This window comes from Poromitra crassiceps (genome assembly GCF_964638095.1).
Source record: "Poromitra crassiceps genome assembly, chromosome: 8".
Classification (NCBI taxonomy): Eukaryota; Metazoa; Chordata; class Actinopteri; order Beryciformes; family Melamphaidae; genus Poromitra; species Poromitra crassiceps.
The window spans coordinates 20,080,958-20,099,288 of record NC_139629.1 but is presented as its reverse complement, the minus strand read 5'-3'; the positions used below and the strand labels follow the sequence as shown (position 1 = coordinate 20,099,288).

Here is an 18,331-nt window from a genome sequence, read left to right as displayed (position 1 = left end):
TCAGTAGACAAAAGTAGCTATTTGCAATCATTGTTCATAAAGTCTCTAGAGCAGTGGTTCTCTAATTGGGGTATGGGGACCCCCAGGGGTCCTTGAGGGGGTTCCAGGGGGTCCCCAGCAAAAAGGGGCATAATTTATTTTCACTACAATTCCATCCATAAGTAACACAATGACAAGAATGTATTACTTTGGTCATGGGTTTCATACTTCATCTGTAATAAAACATCTAAAATCAGAAATCGTATCGGGTGGGGGACCGACTCTTATCAAATGGGGGTCGGTGGTCTAATTTGTGTCAATTTAGGAGTCCTTGACATGAAAACATTTGAGAACCACTGCTGCTATATAATGAGTACACAAAGGCATTTTTAATTAACACGTTTTATTACAAAATGTTACAAAACTAGGTACAAAACGTCTATTGGAGCACGTGAAAAACAACTAAAAGTACATGTAAGCATAATTTAAATAGATAAATACAGACGCCCATGTCTGCCCCTGGACAGTTTGCAGAGGGCACAGCTGCACCGATGCAAAACAAACATAGAAACAAGATACCCATGAGCTAAAGTGGCCAGTTTGACCCTTGACCCTCGGTGGTTTGATTCAGATGTTATAGGGATGGTGTAACCCAGCCACAGGTAGTGTTACGAAATGCACTGTTTTTACAGTGATTCAACAAGAAACCCTGTAGGGAATAATTGGGGAAAATCACAGTTGACTTGTGCGATTATTGAGTCACATTATTACTGTTTCTGCTTTCTGCCATCCTATTCCCACAAACCTCAACCACTTGTGGGCATGTCATCTCTTTCTAGCAGGGTTGTGTGGTGAACTTTGCAGCTGTCTTGAACTATTGGCAGGCAGCCATGTGCTGGGTCTAATTCTCCTGACAGGAACCTGCAGAAGAGACACAAGGGGAAAAAATGCTATCATATTTATCATATACTTTATGGCAGTGCTTCTAAAAGTGGGGTCCAGGGAGGACCCCCAGGGGGTCATTGAGGGGGTTCCGGGAAATCCCCAGCAAGAACGGGAATACTTTATTTTCACTAATTCCATCCATAAGTAACACAATGACAGAATTTATGACAATTTTTGGTCATGGGTTTTATACACATTCTGTAATAAAACAAAAGTCTTATCAGATGTGGGACCCTGGGACAAAATCGTATCAAATGGGGGGGTCCGTGGTCTAATTTGTGTCAGTTTAGGGGTCCTTATTGACGACTGCTTTCTGGTAGTGATTCTCGAATTGGATCCTTCAGAGGAACACACAAACTTCCCAATTGTGTTGGCCCTCTCAGCACTATGCTTTTAGCAAGGAGCAATCAGCGTAGGGGCTGTCGGTCAATCAACGTAGGGCTATGTCAGTCAGTGCGTGGTCACTCACATGTGCCGAGGCGCTCCTCCAGGAAACCGATCTGCTCGCTCAGGGAGTCGATGCGGTCCAGTTGCTGGAAGGAGTGAGAGAGGAAGGTGGTTTTCTCTGACAAGCCTTCATCCAACGACAGGGGGAAGAGGCTGCTGTAGGGGGCCAGCACCAACTGCAGCTTCTAGTATATATGGAGAGAGAAAGAGATGGAGAAATTAGATTAAAACAAAATCGCCATGGGCAAATGTCACCACTCAAGTCAGTCCCATCATCAAAAATCAACATGGCCTATACAAGGACTATACAGGGACCCACATTAGGATAAGATTTTGTCCCAGGGTCGCCCATCTGATAAGTTGTTTTGCTTTTAGATGTTTTATTGCGAAGTGTATGAAACCCATGACCAAAATAGTCATACATTCTGTCAGTGTGTTACTTATGGATGGAATTATAGTGAAAATAAATAATTCCCCCTTTTTTCTGGGAACCCCCTGGAACCCCCCCAAGGACCTCTGAGGGTCCCAGGATCCCACTTTGAGAACCACCGACCTATCGCACATAATGTAAAATGTGTCTCATCCACCAACAGATCTTCATGTGCCTCTACTGCAGTGCGCTTCAACAGAGGGTCCGAGACCCCCAGGGGGTCCGCATAGGTAATGCAGAGGGCCCACCTCTTTTTTTTTGTCAAAGTAGTTTGTGAACATTTGTAAAATGTATTTTAGACAACAAAAAAATTATCATATTGAGTAAACTCCAAGCATTAATAGGCAATAATAAGCTACTTTTAACAAAAATGATTTACAAAGTGATTCTGATGAAACAATATGTGAAACAGTGTTCGCTCCTTCTTGCTTTTTTAATGTAATCTATGAATAAAAAGTGTCGATCTTGATATCCTGGTGTGCGCTGCATTATAAAAGTTATTATAGGCCATTTATTTTATTTTTAATTGTAGGGGGTCCCTGCTCTGTTTCTCTATCAACCCAGGGGTTGAAAAGGTTGAAGAGCCCTGCTGTACGGTATGCTTCACTGGGCCCAGGCAGACAGGATTATAAAGAAAGCTATAAAGATTTTAAAAGGTGGCTATGTGGGGCCTGGCATTTCAAAGGCTCTTCGGCTTGAATGTGGCGCTGTGTGTTTGGTAAACGCTGCGGCCTGGGGATTAAATCTGAGTATTTCATATCATACAAGGACCAGAGGTGTTCCTGGTGAGTGCATCTGGGAGGTATCAGGGTATGGTGGCTTGTTTGTGTTTGTGTGTGTCAGGGTTCTCACGGATCCTTGAAAGTTTGTGAATTTGAGAAAAACGATCCAAGGCCTTGAACGTTTTTGAAAATAGACATAAATAGACATGGGCCATTGAAAGTGCTTGAATTTAGAGATTTTGTCCAAGAATAGAAATTGAGATCGTTTTAATTGTTGTTTAATTTAATTCTCCTTTTAATTGTTGTCTTCTAAAAATTCTAAAAATGCTCAGTGTTGTAATAAATAGTAATTAACCTTGATCCGTGTCTCAAACTATGCCCTTTTGGGTCCTTGAATTTTTGGGCCTGGAAAGTCCTTGAATTAGATGTTTAAAAAGGCGTGGGAACCCTGGTGTGTATAGTGTGTACCTTTTCCAGCAGCTCTACTCTGTCCCTCAGGCTCTGTACCTCCTCAGTCACGTTGTCCAGCCTTCCACCTGTGGAAACCATACAGATACAGAAGCATCACGTCATCCCTCTTGAGCTGCGTGCCAAGATGGTGGCTCACAACCAAACTGTTGACTTTGAGGAAAAGGTTGGACCGGGGGGGAGGGAAAGATTAGGACGCAGATCAAAAGGAGGAATGATGTGGCTAATCCTCACATTAGATCAAAAGTTTATATATCTTTGAAATTTTCCTTTGAGCGTCCTGTCCCGCCATCAATCCCTCTCCCGGACTGATTCATAACCTCTGTGAGGTCGCTCAGCTTCAAACCAGGAAGAGGACCACAGGCCGGGGGAATTCAGGGCACAGGGGGGGGGGGGGCTCGCGATAAATCCATAACTTCGCTTTAGCAGAGGACGCCGATGTGGGAACGGCACAAAGACCCGTACACAAGCCGAGAGAGAGGTGGCTATAAATAGACGAGCAGTCCATCATTCGTCCCTCTAAACATGTGTATACCCCGCATCGGTTACAGGGAACAGGGGTCGGGGCTGGCCGTGATCCAGCGCGTCACCGAGAAGTGTCATGCTCCCCCCAACCCGCCCCCGAGGGACCGTCCCCGCTCGGATCAGGGATACGAAACGAGCGAGCCCCCCAGTGTCTCTGCTGGCTGCTGCTGCTCGGGCAGACTGGGAACAGCTCAATCTCTCCCAGATGTGCTCCATTATTGAGACGGGACGGGAGTTGAGAAACAGGGTGAGGAGGGGGGGGGAGGAGGCGATGACCCCCAGCAGACAAGGTTGATGGAGCTGGAATGAGAAGGCGAGTCTCGGCCAAGAGAACGAGGAGAAGTAGGGGAGAGTGAAGAGAGAGAGAGAGACAGGTCCAACAGAGCAGCTGGGCTGGCTCACGGAGGGAGAACGTCCACAGCTCGGCCAGAGCGTGGAGCATGTGTACCCCATGTTGTTTCCCTTCATAATCTTGGTCAACAGCCTACTTACGCGTTTCGTTATGAACGACTTAGTGGAAAAACATCTCAGCCCGCCGTGCAGTTTTGTGAACGCGCTCCCCCAGCTCAGACTCCCCCAGCTCAGACTCCCCCAACTCAGCCTCCGTCACTTTCATCATGTCGGGAGATCTGTCACGCCTGTTGCTATTTCTTCTCCTCGTCTACTTTTCCCTCTCTCTCTTTCTGCTGATTAGGCAACACGTCCAGGAACCCTCATCAATCCATATCATGTGCTCTCATGGGGGGAGAGCGCTCTCTTTTAGCTGAGCAGATTCATTTTGTGTGAATCATATTTGGTCTTAACCCTTTCCTCCGTTGGGCGTCTGGGAGAGGTTTTTGATTGATTGATTGATTTTTATTATGGATATAAAAGACAGCAAAATCCAAGGGATATACTGTATATATATATGTAAAAGTGCGGACACTCATTTCCAACATGGTCGCTGGTCTTAAAAATGCTTCACAAGCACTCACCTACCACCGCGGGGACCCGGGTTCAATTCCCGGCGGCGGTACTTCCAGCTTGCTCAGACGTTCCTGCAGACACAATTGGCTGTGTCTGCGGGTGGGAAGCCGGTGGGCGGTGTGTGTGAGTCCTGGCCGCTGCACGAGTGCCTCCTCTGGTCGGTCGGGGCGCCTGTTCAGGGGGGAGGGGGGGGGGGAACTGGGGGGAATTATAGCATGGTCCTCCCTCCCACACGCTACACCCTGCTGGTGAAACTACTCGCTGTCAGGTGAAAAGAAGCGGCTGGGCGACTGCACATGTATCGGAGGAAGCACTACTCTACCCCAGATGGGCAGAGGGGATGGAGCAACGGCCGGGACAGCAGGGGGAGAAAGCAAGCAGTGACAGGCAGATAGATAGGAGGAAGCTGGAGTGGAGCCCGGCATTATACACGCACGCATGTGCATAAGACGATATCCCCTTTAGACATGTGGTAGCTCACTGCCGCCCCCACAAATGGACAGGTTCGTAGCAATCACCTAGGTAAGTCTTCTGTAGGGTTTCATGTTAACATTCGCTCCTCAGAGTGCACTTAGGCTGACTCGGAATGGGAATTAAAGGGAATTTCCTGGGGTTGACTGCAAGGCCTCGGGACAAGGGAGATATTATATTATTATCTTGTTGCTATAGACACGGCCGGTACACACACACACATGCGAGAGAGAGAGACTTTGCGTTGGTGAGCGATACGCAACAGTTTTAAGAGGAGTAATGGCGTGTGGTGTATAAAAATATGTTTAAATAAGTCTGTGTTCGGGTCTATTACACTCAGATGTTTGCTTTACCGCCTATTTACTCTGCCATCGGTCAGCCCGTGTCATTATGAAATCACGCCGTCTGGACCCATTAGACAGGTCTGCACTCCCGCTGCCCAGAACCACAAGAGATCCGCTTTGGAGTCGGCACCAGTCGCAGTGCATTATTACTCACGGTACGAGTTGAGAGTGGCATAGCGCGTACCAAAAGTAATAATGGACCGCGAAGCTGGCTATGTTCCGTTTCTTCTGTCCTGCCGAGCTGCGGAACACAAAATGACACACATATACAGTAGATAGACACAACGCGTGCTGCTGGTTTACCCGCGTCCGTGGAGGGCTGCCTGTGACCACCCACTGTTGCCTGGCTGCTCTGGGTGGGAGGAGGAGGAGGAGGAGGAGGAGGAAGGCTTTGACAGGAGCGGCCGTCCCCGGAGAGCGTGAAGCCGTCTCGGCACACACACCGATAGCTGCCAGGCGTGTTCACACACTGCTGAGAGCATGGATGCTGCTCGCTGCACTCGTCCACGTCTGAGAGAGAGAGAGAGAGAGAGAGGAGACAGGGGAAAAGGTGTTTGTGTGTCCACTTCAAGGTTATTATCGTTAATGGAAACTAACGAAATAACAAAAAAGTAGGTGCGGAAAAAACATTTTCGTTAAGTGAAATAAAATAAAAACAAGGCTCTACAAAAAAAGGGAAAAAAATATTGTGTGTTCACAAATGTAACTCAAATTAACTAAAATTATAGATAAAGGTTTTCCTCTTTGTCAATTTATTTAATATACATAAGCTTAGTATTTTGGGTGAATTCTGGTTAATGACATAAACACATTATAGTTGTCTTGTGGATGGTTGTTCGTCTGTCCTAGAATACATGTTTAATCGTATGATGATTTTATTTGATTTGATTACAAAATACTTTTTTCTGACCTTTTTGAATCTTGCCGCTGACAAATACCCCATATGACAAAAATACTAAAACTAACATAAACTAAACAAATACAACTGAATAAAAACAAACAAAGCATTTTCAAACTAATAAAAACTAAACTAGCAAACGCACTTTAAAAACAAATTAAAACTCAATTGAAATTTAAAAAACAAAAATTAAAAACAAAATAAAAATAAATACCAGTGAAAAATGCAATCATAATCTTCTTGTGCGTGTGTGTGCTCGTGCGTGCATGTGTAACACAGATGCTCACATGTGTACCTGTTTGGCACTGGTGCCCCGTCCAGCCCAGCGGACAGGCGCAGTGGTTCGGCCTTAGGCAGGTGCCTCCGTTCACACAGGCTTGGCCGCACACTGCTGTGAGAGACAATTGAGCGTTTAAAAAGCACGATCACAACGCAAGAAACCATAACGCACTCGTAAAAACATTTCCCTCCAGACTACCTTGGTTGCAGTTGTGCGAGTGGAACCGGCGCCACCCCGGGCAGCACTCTGGGTAGCGAGGTGGCGCTCGGCTCACCTGCCGGTACGCCACCCGGTACACGGTCCTGTCCAAACAAAGCACAGAGACGTTGACGGTTAGGGATCGCCCGTCATTCCATGTTGTGTGCGCTCGAGCCCCTACAGGGGCTTTTCCATGTTCTGCCAGACCGCAGGAATGTTGATGAGAGAATGGGAATTTGAATGGAATATTGAAAAACCACGGACCACCGACTTCCAAGAGCGTGTACGAGATGAGCGAGGGAAGGACAGGGGACGAGACGAGATGCACAGTCAGATCTAGATACAAGGATTTCACCGGTCACTGCAATCTGCTGACATAGCTTCTGGTATGTTTGGGGGGGAGATACAGGATGATAAACTGTCTGAGGCAAAGGGTGAAACTAAGATAAGGAGTGAAGAGAGAATGCGTGAGTTATCAGAATCATTCAAGGACTAGAGAGTTTGTTGTGCCCACTTCACTTGTACATTCTCAGAGCAAAATCATTTTTGGCAACACTTTACAAAAAGGGGTGCATTAATTAACGCTTAATAAACATTAATTAACCTGCTTAACGGTTAGTTAAGGCTTAATAAGGGTTAAATTAACAGCCTTGGTGTTAAGCTTGCTGTACCCTTAACCTCAGTGACTTAATTAATGTCCCCTTATTTTAAACGGTTAAAAAAAAAGGGGGGGGGGGAAGAAGCCAGCGAGACTGGACAGGGAAGAGTTAATATTGAAGATGGAGGGAATGTAAGGGGGAATGGAGGCAGAAAGAAAGAAACAGAGTTGGAGAGAGAGAGCGAGCGAGCGAGCATGCGTAAGTATGGAGGGAGAAGTGGTCCAAAATAAACAAGGCCGCGGTCTCTGCGGGCGCGCAGTTTCATTTCCTGTAGTTACACAAAGTACTCGATATTTAGATTCCACCCAAATATGTGCCACCATGACCCAGTTGTGTGAGAGTGTGTATTTGCGTGTATGGGAGAGAGCCACGATGATCTATTTGTGACTGCACTCACCCTAACTAACCCTTTCCCTCCCTAGACTTTTTAGGCATTATTTACCAGCTAATGAAATGAAGGGTGAATTATAGCACTGTTCTAACACTGTTATGTCTGCTAAATAGTCTGAGCTGCACCCCGAGACCAGTGCTTCTAATGACACTAATTAGACCACGGACCCCCGTTTGATCAAAGTTTGCTCCAGGGTCCCCCATCTGATAAGATTGTTGATTCTGTTTTATTACAGAAAGTGTATGAAACCCATGACCAAAATAGTCATACAACGATTCCCCATTTTGCTGGGGACCACCTGGAACCCCCTCTAGGACCCCTGGGGTTTCCCCGGACCCCACTTTGAGAACCACTGCCCTAGACTGATGGAGTCTTGTTTAGACTGTGCTGTATAGATGTCTGCTGTCTGGGAGACTGTCACGCCCTACATGGTCCAGCTTGCACTCTCCTAACCAAAAGAGAAGGGATCACATTTCTCTGCTGCCTTTTGGAGGACTGCATCGTTCAGAGGGCGTCTTATTTATATGTGCTGCATCTTACATGTATGTGCTCTTACATGTATGTGCTGCATCTTACATGTATGTGTTGTTACATGTATGTGCTGCATCTTACATGTATGTGTTGTTACATGTATGTGCTGCATCTTACATGTATGTGTTGTTACATGTATGTGCTGCATCTTACATGTATGTGCTCTTACATGTATGTGCTGCATCTTACATGTATGTGCTCTTACATGTATGTGCTGCATCTTACATGTATGTGCTCTTACATGTATGTGTTGTTACATGTATGTGCTGCATCTTACATGTATGTGCTCTTACATGTATGTGCTGCATCTTACATGTATGTGCTCTTACATGTATGTGCTCTTACATGTATGTGCTGCATCTTACATGTATGTGCTCTTACATGTATGTGCTGCATCTTACATGTATGTGTTGTTACATGTATGTGCTGCATCTTACATGTATGTGTTGTTACATGTATGTGCTGCATCTTACATGTATGTGCTCTTACATGTATGTGCTGCATCTTACATGTATGTGCTCTTACATGTATGTGCTCTTACATGTATGTGCTGCATCTTACATGTATGTGTTGTTACATGTATGTGCTGCATCTTACATGTATGTGCTCTTACATGTATGTGCTGCATCTTACATGTATGTGTTGTTACATGTATGTGCTGCATCTTACATGTATGTGCTCTTACATGTATGTGCTCTTACATGTATGTGCTGCATCTTACATGTATGTGCTCTTACATGTATGTGCTCTTACATGTATGTGCTGCATCTTACATGTATGTGCTCTTACATGTATGTGCTGCATCTTACATGTATGTGCTCTTACATGTATGTGCTCTTACATGTATGTGCTGCATCTTACATGTATGTGCTGCATCTTACATGTATGTGTTGTTACATGTATGTGCTGCATCTTACATGTATGTGCTCTTACATGTATGTGCTGCATCTTACATGTATGTGCTCTTACATGTATGTGCTCTTACATGTATGTGCTGCATCTTACATGTATGTGCTCTTACATGTATGTGCTGCATCTTACATGTATGTGTTGTTACATGTATGTGCTGCATCTTACATGTATGTGTTGTTACATGTATGTGCTGCATCTTACATGTATGTGCTCTTACATGTATGTGCTGCATCTTACATGTATGTGCTCTTACATGTATGTGCTCTTACATGTATGTGCTGCATCTTACATGTATGTGTTGTTACATGTATGTGCTGCATCTTACATGTATGTGCTCTTACATGTATGTGCTGCATCTTACATGTATGTGTTGTTACATGTATGTGCTGCATCTTACATGTATGTGCTCTTACATGTATGTGCTCTTACATGTATGTGCTGCATCTTACATGTATGTGCTCTTACATGTATGTGCTCTTACATGTATGTGCTGCATCTTACATGTATGTGCTCTTACATGTATGTGCTGCATCTTACATGTATGTGCTCTTACATGTATGTGCTGCATCTTACATGTATGTGCTCTTACATGTATGTGTTGTTACATGTATGTGCTCTTACATGTATGTGCTCTTACATGTATGTGCTGCATCTTACATGTATGTGCTCTTACATGTATGTGCTCTTACATGTATGTGCTGCATCTTACTTGTATGTGCTGCATCTTACTTGTATGTGCTGCATCTTACATGTATGTGCTGCTTCTTACATGTATGTGCTCTTGTATGTGCTGCATGTTGTATGTATGTGTTCTTGTATGTGCTGCATGTTGTATGTATGTGCTCTTACATGTATGTGCTGCATCTTACATGTATGTGCTCTTACTTGTATGTGCTGCATGTTGTATGTATGTGCTCTTGTATGTGCTGCATGTTGTATGTGCTCTTACTTGTATGTGCTCTTACTTGTATGTGCTGCATGTTGTATGTGCTCTTACTTGTATGTGCTCTTACTTGTACTGTATGTGCTGCATGTTGTATGTATGTGCTCTTACATGTATGTGCTGCATCTTACATGTATGTGCTCTTACTTGTATGTGCTGCATCTTACATGTATGTGCTCTTACTTGTATGTGCTGCATGTTGTATGTATGTGCTCTTACTTGTATGTGCTGCATCTTACATGTATGTGCTCTTACTTGTATGTGCTGCATCTTACATGTATGTGCTGCATCTTACATGTATGTGCTGCATCTTACATGTATGTGCTCTTACTTGTATGTGCTGCATGTTGTATGTATGTGCTCTTACTTGTATGTGCTGCATGTTGTATGTATGTGCTCTTACTTGTATGTGCTGCATGTTGTATGTATGTGCTCTTACATGTATGTGCTGCATCTTACATGTATGTGCTGCATCTTACATGTATGTGCTCTTACTTGTATGTGCTGCATGTTGTATGTATGTGCTCTTACATGTATGTGCTGCATCTTACATGTATGTGCTCTTACTTGTATGTGCTGCATCTTACATGTATGTGCTCTTACTTGTATGTGCTGCATGTTGTATGTATGTGCTCTTACTTGTATGTGCTGCATCTTACATGTATGTGCTCTTACTTGTATGTGCTGCATCTTACATGTATGTGCTCTTACTTGTATGTGCTGCATCTTACATGTATGTGCTCTTACTTGTATGTGCTGCATCTTACATGTATGTGCTCTTACTTGTATGTGCTGCATGTTGTATGTATGTGCTCTTACTTGTATGTGCTGCATGTTGTATGTATGTGCTCTTACTTGTATGTGTTCTTGTATGTGCTGCATGTTGTATGTATGTGCTCTTACATGTATGTGCTGCATCTTACATGTATGTGCTCTTACATGTATGTGCTGCATCTTACATGTATGTGCTCTTACTTGTATGTGCTCTTGTATGTGCTGCATGTTGTATGTATGTGCTCTTACTTGTATGTGCTGCATGTTGTATGTATGTGCTCTTACTTGTATGTGCTGCATCTTACATGTATGTGCTCTTACATGTATGTGCTCTTACTTGTATGTGCTGCATGTTGTATGTATGTGCTCTTACTTGTATGTGCTGCATCTTACATGTATGTGCTCTTACATGTATGTGCTCTTACTTGTATGTGCTCTTACTTGTATGTGCTGCATGTTGTATGTATGTGCTCTTACTTGTATGTGCTGCATCTTACATGTATGTGCTCTTACATGTATGTGCTCTTACTTGTATGTGCTGCAGAGTCGATGCCCCTGACACAGGGTGATGTAGGGCTTGTGCACCGGCTGGACGTACGACTCCGTTGCCATGACGACACCGTGACGGATGTCTCGGCCGCACACCCTCCTTCTGTGAAGCAAAGACGTGCGATCAGTCATTACCGAACCCAGTGATTCTCAACCTTTCTCATATCATAGGACCCCTAATTCAGTCCACGTTAGAGTCACGGACCCCCATTCAATGAGATTTTTTTATTGTTCTATTTTGTCCAGACTTGCATGTCTCAGAGATAGGCAGAGATAACAGTGAAACTATGATCAAAATAGTCATTCGTCTACATTCTCTAATTGAGTTAACTTATTGTAAATGAAATAATCGTGACGTTTATATATTACGTTTATAATTCTTCAGTTTGCTGGGGACCCCCTGGAGCCCCCGCAAGGACCCCTGTCAGTCCCCGGGACCCCATGTTGAGAACCGCTGACCTAACCTCACATACAAGCGGTTTGCTTGTAAAGAGCTTCCGGCCTGGAAAGGGAATTGAGCGGGATATGACGGCTGCAGAGTTGACAGTCAGTCACAGTTTAGGGCATCAAGGTTTGTGTGTCAGTGAAAGTTGGTGTGTAATTGCTATTGATGGAGCTGTGTAATCACTCCTGAATGTGTCAGAGTTAAGAGCTGACCTCTGACCTCACAGTCTCCTCTTGACCTTTCATGCGGCTTTCAGTTTATTTTGGTCTTTGTGCAAATAAGCTCTGATCGAAAAGACAAACCTGCTGGATCCCCCGAGCTGGTGCCAGTCTAATAGACTAGGACAGAGGGTCGGTCGAGTCTAACAGACTAGGACAGAGGGTCGAGTCTAACAGACTAGGACAGAGGGTCGAGTCTAATAGACTAGGACAGAGGGTCGGTCGAGTCTAACAGACTAGGACAGAGGGTCGAGTCTAACAGACTAGGACAGAGGGTCGAGTCTAATAGACTAGGACAGAGGGTCGGTCGAGTCTAACAGACTAGGACAGAGGGTCGAGTCTAATAGACTAGGACAGAGGGTCGAGTCTAATAGACTAGGACAGAGGGTCGGTTGAGTCTAACAGACTAGGACAGAGGGTCGGTTGAGTCTAACAGACTAGGACAGAGGGTCGAGTCTAATAGACTAGGACAGAGGGTCGAGTCTAATAGACTAGGACAGAGGGTCGGTTGAGTCTAACAGACTAGGACAGAGGGTCGAGTCTAATAGACTAGGACAGAGGGTCGAGTCTAATAGACTAGGACAGAGGGTCGGTTGAGTCTAACAGACTAGGACAGAGGGTTGAGTCTAATAGACTAGGACAGAGGGTTGAGTCTAATAGACTAGGACAGAGGGTTGAGTCTAATAGACTAGGACAGAGGGTCGAGTCTAATAGACTAGGACAGAGGGTCGAGTCTAATAGACTAGGACAGAGGGTCGGTTGAGTCTAACAGACTAGGACAGAGGGTCGAGTCTAATAGACTAGGACAGAGGGTTGAGTCTAATAGACTAGGACAGAGGGTTGAGTCTAATAGACTAGGACAGAGGGTCGGTTGAGTCTAATAGACTAGGACAGAGGGTCGGTCGAGTCTAATAGACTAGGACAGAGGGTTGAGTCTAATAGACTAGGACAGAGGGTCGGTTGAGTCTAACAGACTAGGACAGAGGGTTGAGTCTAATAGACTAGGACAGAGGGTTGAGTCTAATAGACTAGGACAGAGGGTTGAGTCTAATAGACTAGGACAGAGGGTTGAGTCTAATAGACTAGGACAGAGGGTTGAGTCTAGACTAGGACAGAGGGTCGGTCGAGTCTAATAGACTAGGACAGAGGGTTGAGTCTAGACTAGGACAGAGGATCGGGCGAGTCTAATAGACTAGGACAGAGGGTTGAGGCTAGACTAGGACAGAGGGTTGAGTCTAACAGACTAGAACAGAGGGTTGAGGCTAATAGACTAGGACAGAGGGTTGAGTCTAGACTAGGACAGAGAGTTGAGTCTAGACTAGGACAGAGGGTTGAGTCTAGACTAGAGCAGAGGGTCGAGTCTGACAGACTACGACAGAGGGTTGAGTCTAATAGACTAGGACAGAGGGTTGAGTCTAGACTAGGACAGAGGGTTGAGTCTAGACTAGAGCAGAGGGTCGAGTCTGACAGACTACGACAGAGGGTTGAGTCTAATAGACTAGGACAGAGGGTTGAGTCTAGACTAGGACAGAGGGTTGAGGCTAGACTAGGACAGAGGGTTGAGTCTAGACTAGGACAGAGGGTTGAGGCTAGACTAGGACAGAGGGTTGAGTCTAACAGACTAGAACAGAGGGTTGAGTCTAGACTAGGACAGAGGGTTGAGTCTAGACTAGGACAGAGGGTCGAGTCTAGACTAGAGCAGAGGGTCAAGTCTAACAGACTAGGACAGAGGGTTGAGTCTAGACTAGGACAGAGGATCGGTCGAGTCTAATAGACTAGGACAGAGGGTTGAGTCTAGACTAGGACAGAGGGTTGAGTCTAACAGACTAGAACAGAGGGTTGAGGCTAATAGACTAGGACAGAGGGTCGGTTGAGTCTAACAGACTAGAACAGAGGGTTGAGGCTAACAGACTAGAACAGAGGGTTGAGTCTAGACTAGGACAGAGAGTTGAGTCTAGACTAGGACAGAGGGTCGAGTCTAGACTAGAACAGAGGGTCGAGTCTGACAGACTACGACAGAGGGGTAGAGCTTTGGTTCCCAGACACTGCAGGGACCACTCTGTATACATTTCAACCCAGTCCCCAAAATAAAATGTTGGCAGTTTATCTTTCTGCAAACCACGGACACATTCAATGTTTGTGAATCAAAAATATGTTGCGTATCAACATTTCAAATGATTTCCCAAATAAAAAATAAAATAAAATGTTGAGTTTCCAGTTAATTTGGAAACATTATTGTAAAACAACATTGGTTATGCTTAGGCAAGTAAAACAACTTGGTTATGGTTAGGCTTATAGTTTAGGTTAGTGTTAAATAACGAAAACGTTAAATGTGACTGATGGTTGAAATGTAGACTTTGGACATGGTGGGACTTGAACACGGCTCTGCGGTGTGTTTACACCCGCCATCCACCCCGACCACAACGTACCCTTACTGGCCACCGCGCTATTTCAATAACAGACTCTATGACGTGCATAACGTTTATATACACTTATCTACAGTATATACACTCATCTATATATATGCAACATCATTTTGGTTCACAAATGTTGACGCTCAACGTATCCATGGCTTGCAGAAGCATAAACTGACAACATTTTGTTCAGGCGACGAGGCTGTACATTTACAATGGTTGAGAATGTCGAGGCAAAGCAAAAGGCTTTTAAAACAAACAGGTCTAGAATGACAGCTGAAGTGGAGCTCTGCAGCTTAAGTCTCTGGACTATACGGCCACCGAGGGCCAAAGCTGTCCAAGTGACAGCCCATAATAAACACGGGAAGTAGTATTAAGTGAACTGTTACCCATGGTGACCGAAGATGTGGGGAGTGCCCGTCACATGAAGGATGAAGAGGGAGGAGGAGAGAAGGAGCATTTGGTACATGTCTTCTTCTTTCCCACGTTCCCTCTCTCTCTCTCTCTCTCTCAGTCTCTCTCTCTCTCTCAGTCTCTCTCTCTCTCTCTCTCTCTCTCTCTTCTTTCTGCCAGTTGGATGGGAGAAGAAAGGCTGATGAGGGGAGGGGCCGCGGGTCGTCTCCTCGCACAGACGTGTATGTTCCCGTGTTTTCCTCCCGGGAGGAAGACTCCGGCTACCTGTGGGGAGAGAGAGAGATACATGGATAGAGTGAGCCAATGATTTCTTCCATTGCCATTGTATTGTATTGTGTTGGGCACAATGGTTGGACATTATTATTATTATTATTATTATTAATAAACCTTTATGTAACCAGATGAATCCCATTGAGATTACAAGATCTCTTTTTCGAGGGAGCCCTGACAAAGATAGCAGCAATACAGTTTCAACCAGACACACGTAAGCAAAATATTAAAAGCACATAGGTCAAAGAATACATTGGTAAATCGCAGAATTAAACGCCTAAAAGACAGACATGAACACATTAAACACATTAAACACATTTGAGCATTAAATCAAATAAATCAAACAAAACATGAAACGCAGCATGAGTAAAGTAAGTTAACGCGTTACTCTAATTTTATTACTTTCTCAGTAACTAGTTACGTAAGGGATTGCAATTTCCAAAACAGTAGTTATATTACAGTTGCTAATCCAAGTAACTTCAAGTTACTGCATTACTTTCTCCAGTGCTGGCACAGCGCTAAATGCGATTCATTTTATTTATTTACCGGTATTTTCCTAGGTAGGCAAAGACATACTATGCAGTTTCGCTGATTGACTCCTGCTGTAAGGTTAATTATTGTTCCAATGAAGTGGATTCAGTTCTAAAAGGAGCTAGCTAAACAGGTTGTGTATCACTTTTTCGGAAGTAGGGGTAGCGAAAGTAATAGTAAAGTGAGAATTAGTAAACGAGTAATAGAGACACTGCATGAAATAGGCCACGCCCATCACGGGGGAAAAGCTCCGTTCATTTCCACACACCAGCGTCATTTTCCTTGAATTAAACATAGGTAAAAGCTGTTGTGTGGTGGGCTGCGCAGACAACAAATGTAAAAAATTGCCAGTTAAAGTTTTTTCGTACTCCTGAGCAAAACAAGGAAGCCATTGAGAATTGGCGAGAAGAAAAATGTGGATCTAGCTGTCAAGGAAGTAAGTTGGAGTGTTCATCTTCCGTATATACGATATTTTTGTGCAACACGCAACCATGCACGTGACATAGGAGAGAACTCCAGGATTGGAGGGGGGTTTCTGTTTCCCCGTTTTGGGCGTGGTTTCTGAATGATGATGCGCTCCGCAGTGTCTCTATGCAACTATAATTACTTTTGATGTCAAGTAAAGTAATTCCATTACTTTTTAAAAGGAGTAATAAGTAACTAATTACATTTCCTGAATAACTTGCCCAACACTGATGAACGCAGAAAGCAGTGTTGCTTTCCCATCTTTTTCAAGCTAAAAAAGAAAGAGAGAGAAAAAAGGCGAACAGGCGGCTAAATTCCAAATCCCAAGCATCAGACAGAACGTAATCTCAACAGAAACATGAATGGGAGACAGTTCACTCCACTGCAGACACAGGTCAAAGCTGACTCCCTTTGAAGAGGCGGGCCACAAGAGAGATGGGCCGCGCTCTTGTCAGTGTCAGCTGGGTCATGTCTATGAGAGCAGACTCTTGGAGGACCTCTGCTCTGCTACAGTTCAGGCCTTGGAGGCCAGAACACTCTCCCCTCTAAAAAAGAAAAGCATCAGAGCACATTGGAGGTGCAGTGGTGGAAGGTCTCTGGAGGGAAAACGCTGAACAGAGTCAGAGCCGTGGACAGAAGCTCTGTCTGGGTAGCGTTACTGGCGGAGGGCAGGTAAGGTAACAGAGGGGTGAGAAACGGCAGGAAGGGTGCTCTGAACCACAAAACGAAAGTCGGATGTCCTCACGCCGCACGGAGAGAAACTGGCTGAAACGGCAGAACAGTCACATGCGTATGCCAGGAATAAACTTGAGCTGAACAATATGGCATCTATAAAGAGGAGTGATGTTCTATCTGGTTCTCCAACTCTCGATAATCCAAAATGAATCATTACAACAGTTCTTACTTTCAGAGAGATGATCTTTGGTGCTATTCAAATATTCTTTGTTGAAAACATGACTTATAGTTATGGCTAATACTCTTAAACTCTAGTGCACGTGAGCGTGTGTGTGTGTGTGTGTGTGTGTGTGTGTGTGTGTGCATGTGCGTGCGTGCGTGCATGTGCGTGCATGCGAGTGCGCTTATCTTAACAGGACCTTGACCATCAATGTGGAGTTAATGTTCCCTACAAGTACAAAGCAGAGATCATTGTTCAGAAAGAGGTGCTGGACCCCAACAGTGGCTGCATGACAACCTGCTGTTAGAAAGCCGTTGAATCGTTACTCAGCGAGGGGCAATGGCGAGGGGCAAGAAGTGGGACTTTGGGCCTGGACTGACCCCATTGTCACCTTCGCCCACCCACAGAGAAAGCAAAGACACCGACACACATGTAAACATGCATGCATCGCATGGGCTCACAAGCTCTTGAGCGGGACCAAACTGGCTGACCTCTCACTAACCTGCACAACGTGCTGTGGGACGAAGATAAAGGCCGAGGCACAGAAACAGAGAAAAATGTAAATTCTCCCTCCTCAGAAATGCCCCCTTATCCCTTTATACACATCAGATTATGACATGCTGTAGGGGATTAAAGGCATGCTGAGCCATCCTTCTGCCAGAGAAAGCAGTTGGTGTAAGTCAGGCGACCCAGCTGGAACTTCGCCCTGGGCCAGGCCGCGATGGAGGGCATGAGGGTCCGAAGCTAGTGGACAGGGACACTTTTAACAGCGCTGATATTAAGCCCTCGATCTGGAAACCCACAACAAGGCATTAAAGACAGACTGGGGTGATGCTGGTCTGCAGGACAGTGTTGAGTTAGCCTGGACGTGATGCTAAGTCTGCAGGGGAGCGTTGAGTTAGCCTGGAGGTGATGCTAAGTCTGCAGGAGAGTGTTAAGTTAGCTATAAAGTGATGCTAAGCCTGCAGGAGAGTGTTGAGCTACCCTGAAGGTGATGCTAAATCTGCAGGAGAGCATTAAGCTAGCCTGGAGGTGATGCTAAGTCTGCAGGAGAGCGTTGAGCTAGCCTGGAGGTGATGCTAAGTCTGCAGGAGAGCGTTGAGTTAGCCTGGAGGTGATGCTAAGTCTGCAGGAGAGCGTTGAGCTAGCCTGGAGGTGATGCTAAATCTGCAGGAGAGCGTTGAGCTAGCCTGGAGGTGATGCTAAATCTGCAGGAGAGTGTTGAGCTAGCCTGGAGGTGATGCTAA

The 18,331-nt window shown here is 45.0% G+C and overlaps 1 protein-coding gene across 3 annotated transcripts; it reads right to left on the bottom strand.

Moving 5' to 3' along the window:
- Window positions 1-376: 376 nt before the first annotated feature.
- egfl7 (EGF-like-domain, multiple 7) lies at window positions 377-15,172 on the bottom strand. 3 transcript variants are annotated; one of them, XM_083641640.1, is made up of 8 exons: window positions 14,899-15,172; window positions 11,413-11,535; window positions 6,674-6,777; window positions 6,491-6,586; window positions 5,601-5,807; window positions 2,992-3,059; window positions 1,394-1,556; window positions 377-900 (listed from the first exon to the last, which is right to left on the bottom strand). In XM_083641640.1, the coding sequence occupies exons 1-8, from the start codon at window positions 14,976-14,978 to the stop codon at window positions 881-883; spliced, it is 861 nt and encodes a 286-aa protein (XP_083497766.1). In that variant the 5' UTR covers window positions 14,979-15,172; the 3' UTR covers window positions 377-880. The 3 variants fall into 3 exon arrangements, with proteins under 3 accessions (XP_083497766.1, XP_083497767.1, XP_083497768.1); XM_083641641.1 differs by having other exon boundaries at window positions 6,491-6,583; XM_083641642.1 differs by lacking the exon at window positions 11,413-11,535.
- Between the last annotated feature and the right edge of the window lie 3,159 nt (window positions 15,173-18,331).

What these genes read in the sequence shown, in the direction of transcription:
- egfl7 (XM_083641640.1), bottom strand. Translation starts at nt 14,978, where the DNA reads ATGTACCAAATGCTCCTTCTCTCCTCCTCCCTCTTCATCCTTCATGTG. An exon ending in CACATCTTCGGTCACCATGG is followed by an intron (nt 11,536 to 14,898) that starts GTAACAGTTCAC and finishes TTTGCTTCACAG; the next exon opens with AAGGAGGGTGTGCGGCCGAG. An exon ending in GGGGCACCAGTGCCAAACAG is followed by an intron (nt 5,808 to 6,490) that starts GTACACATGTGA and finishes TCTCTCTCTCAG; the next exon opens with ACGTGGACGAGTGCAGCGAG.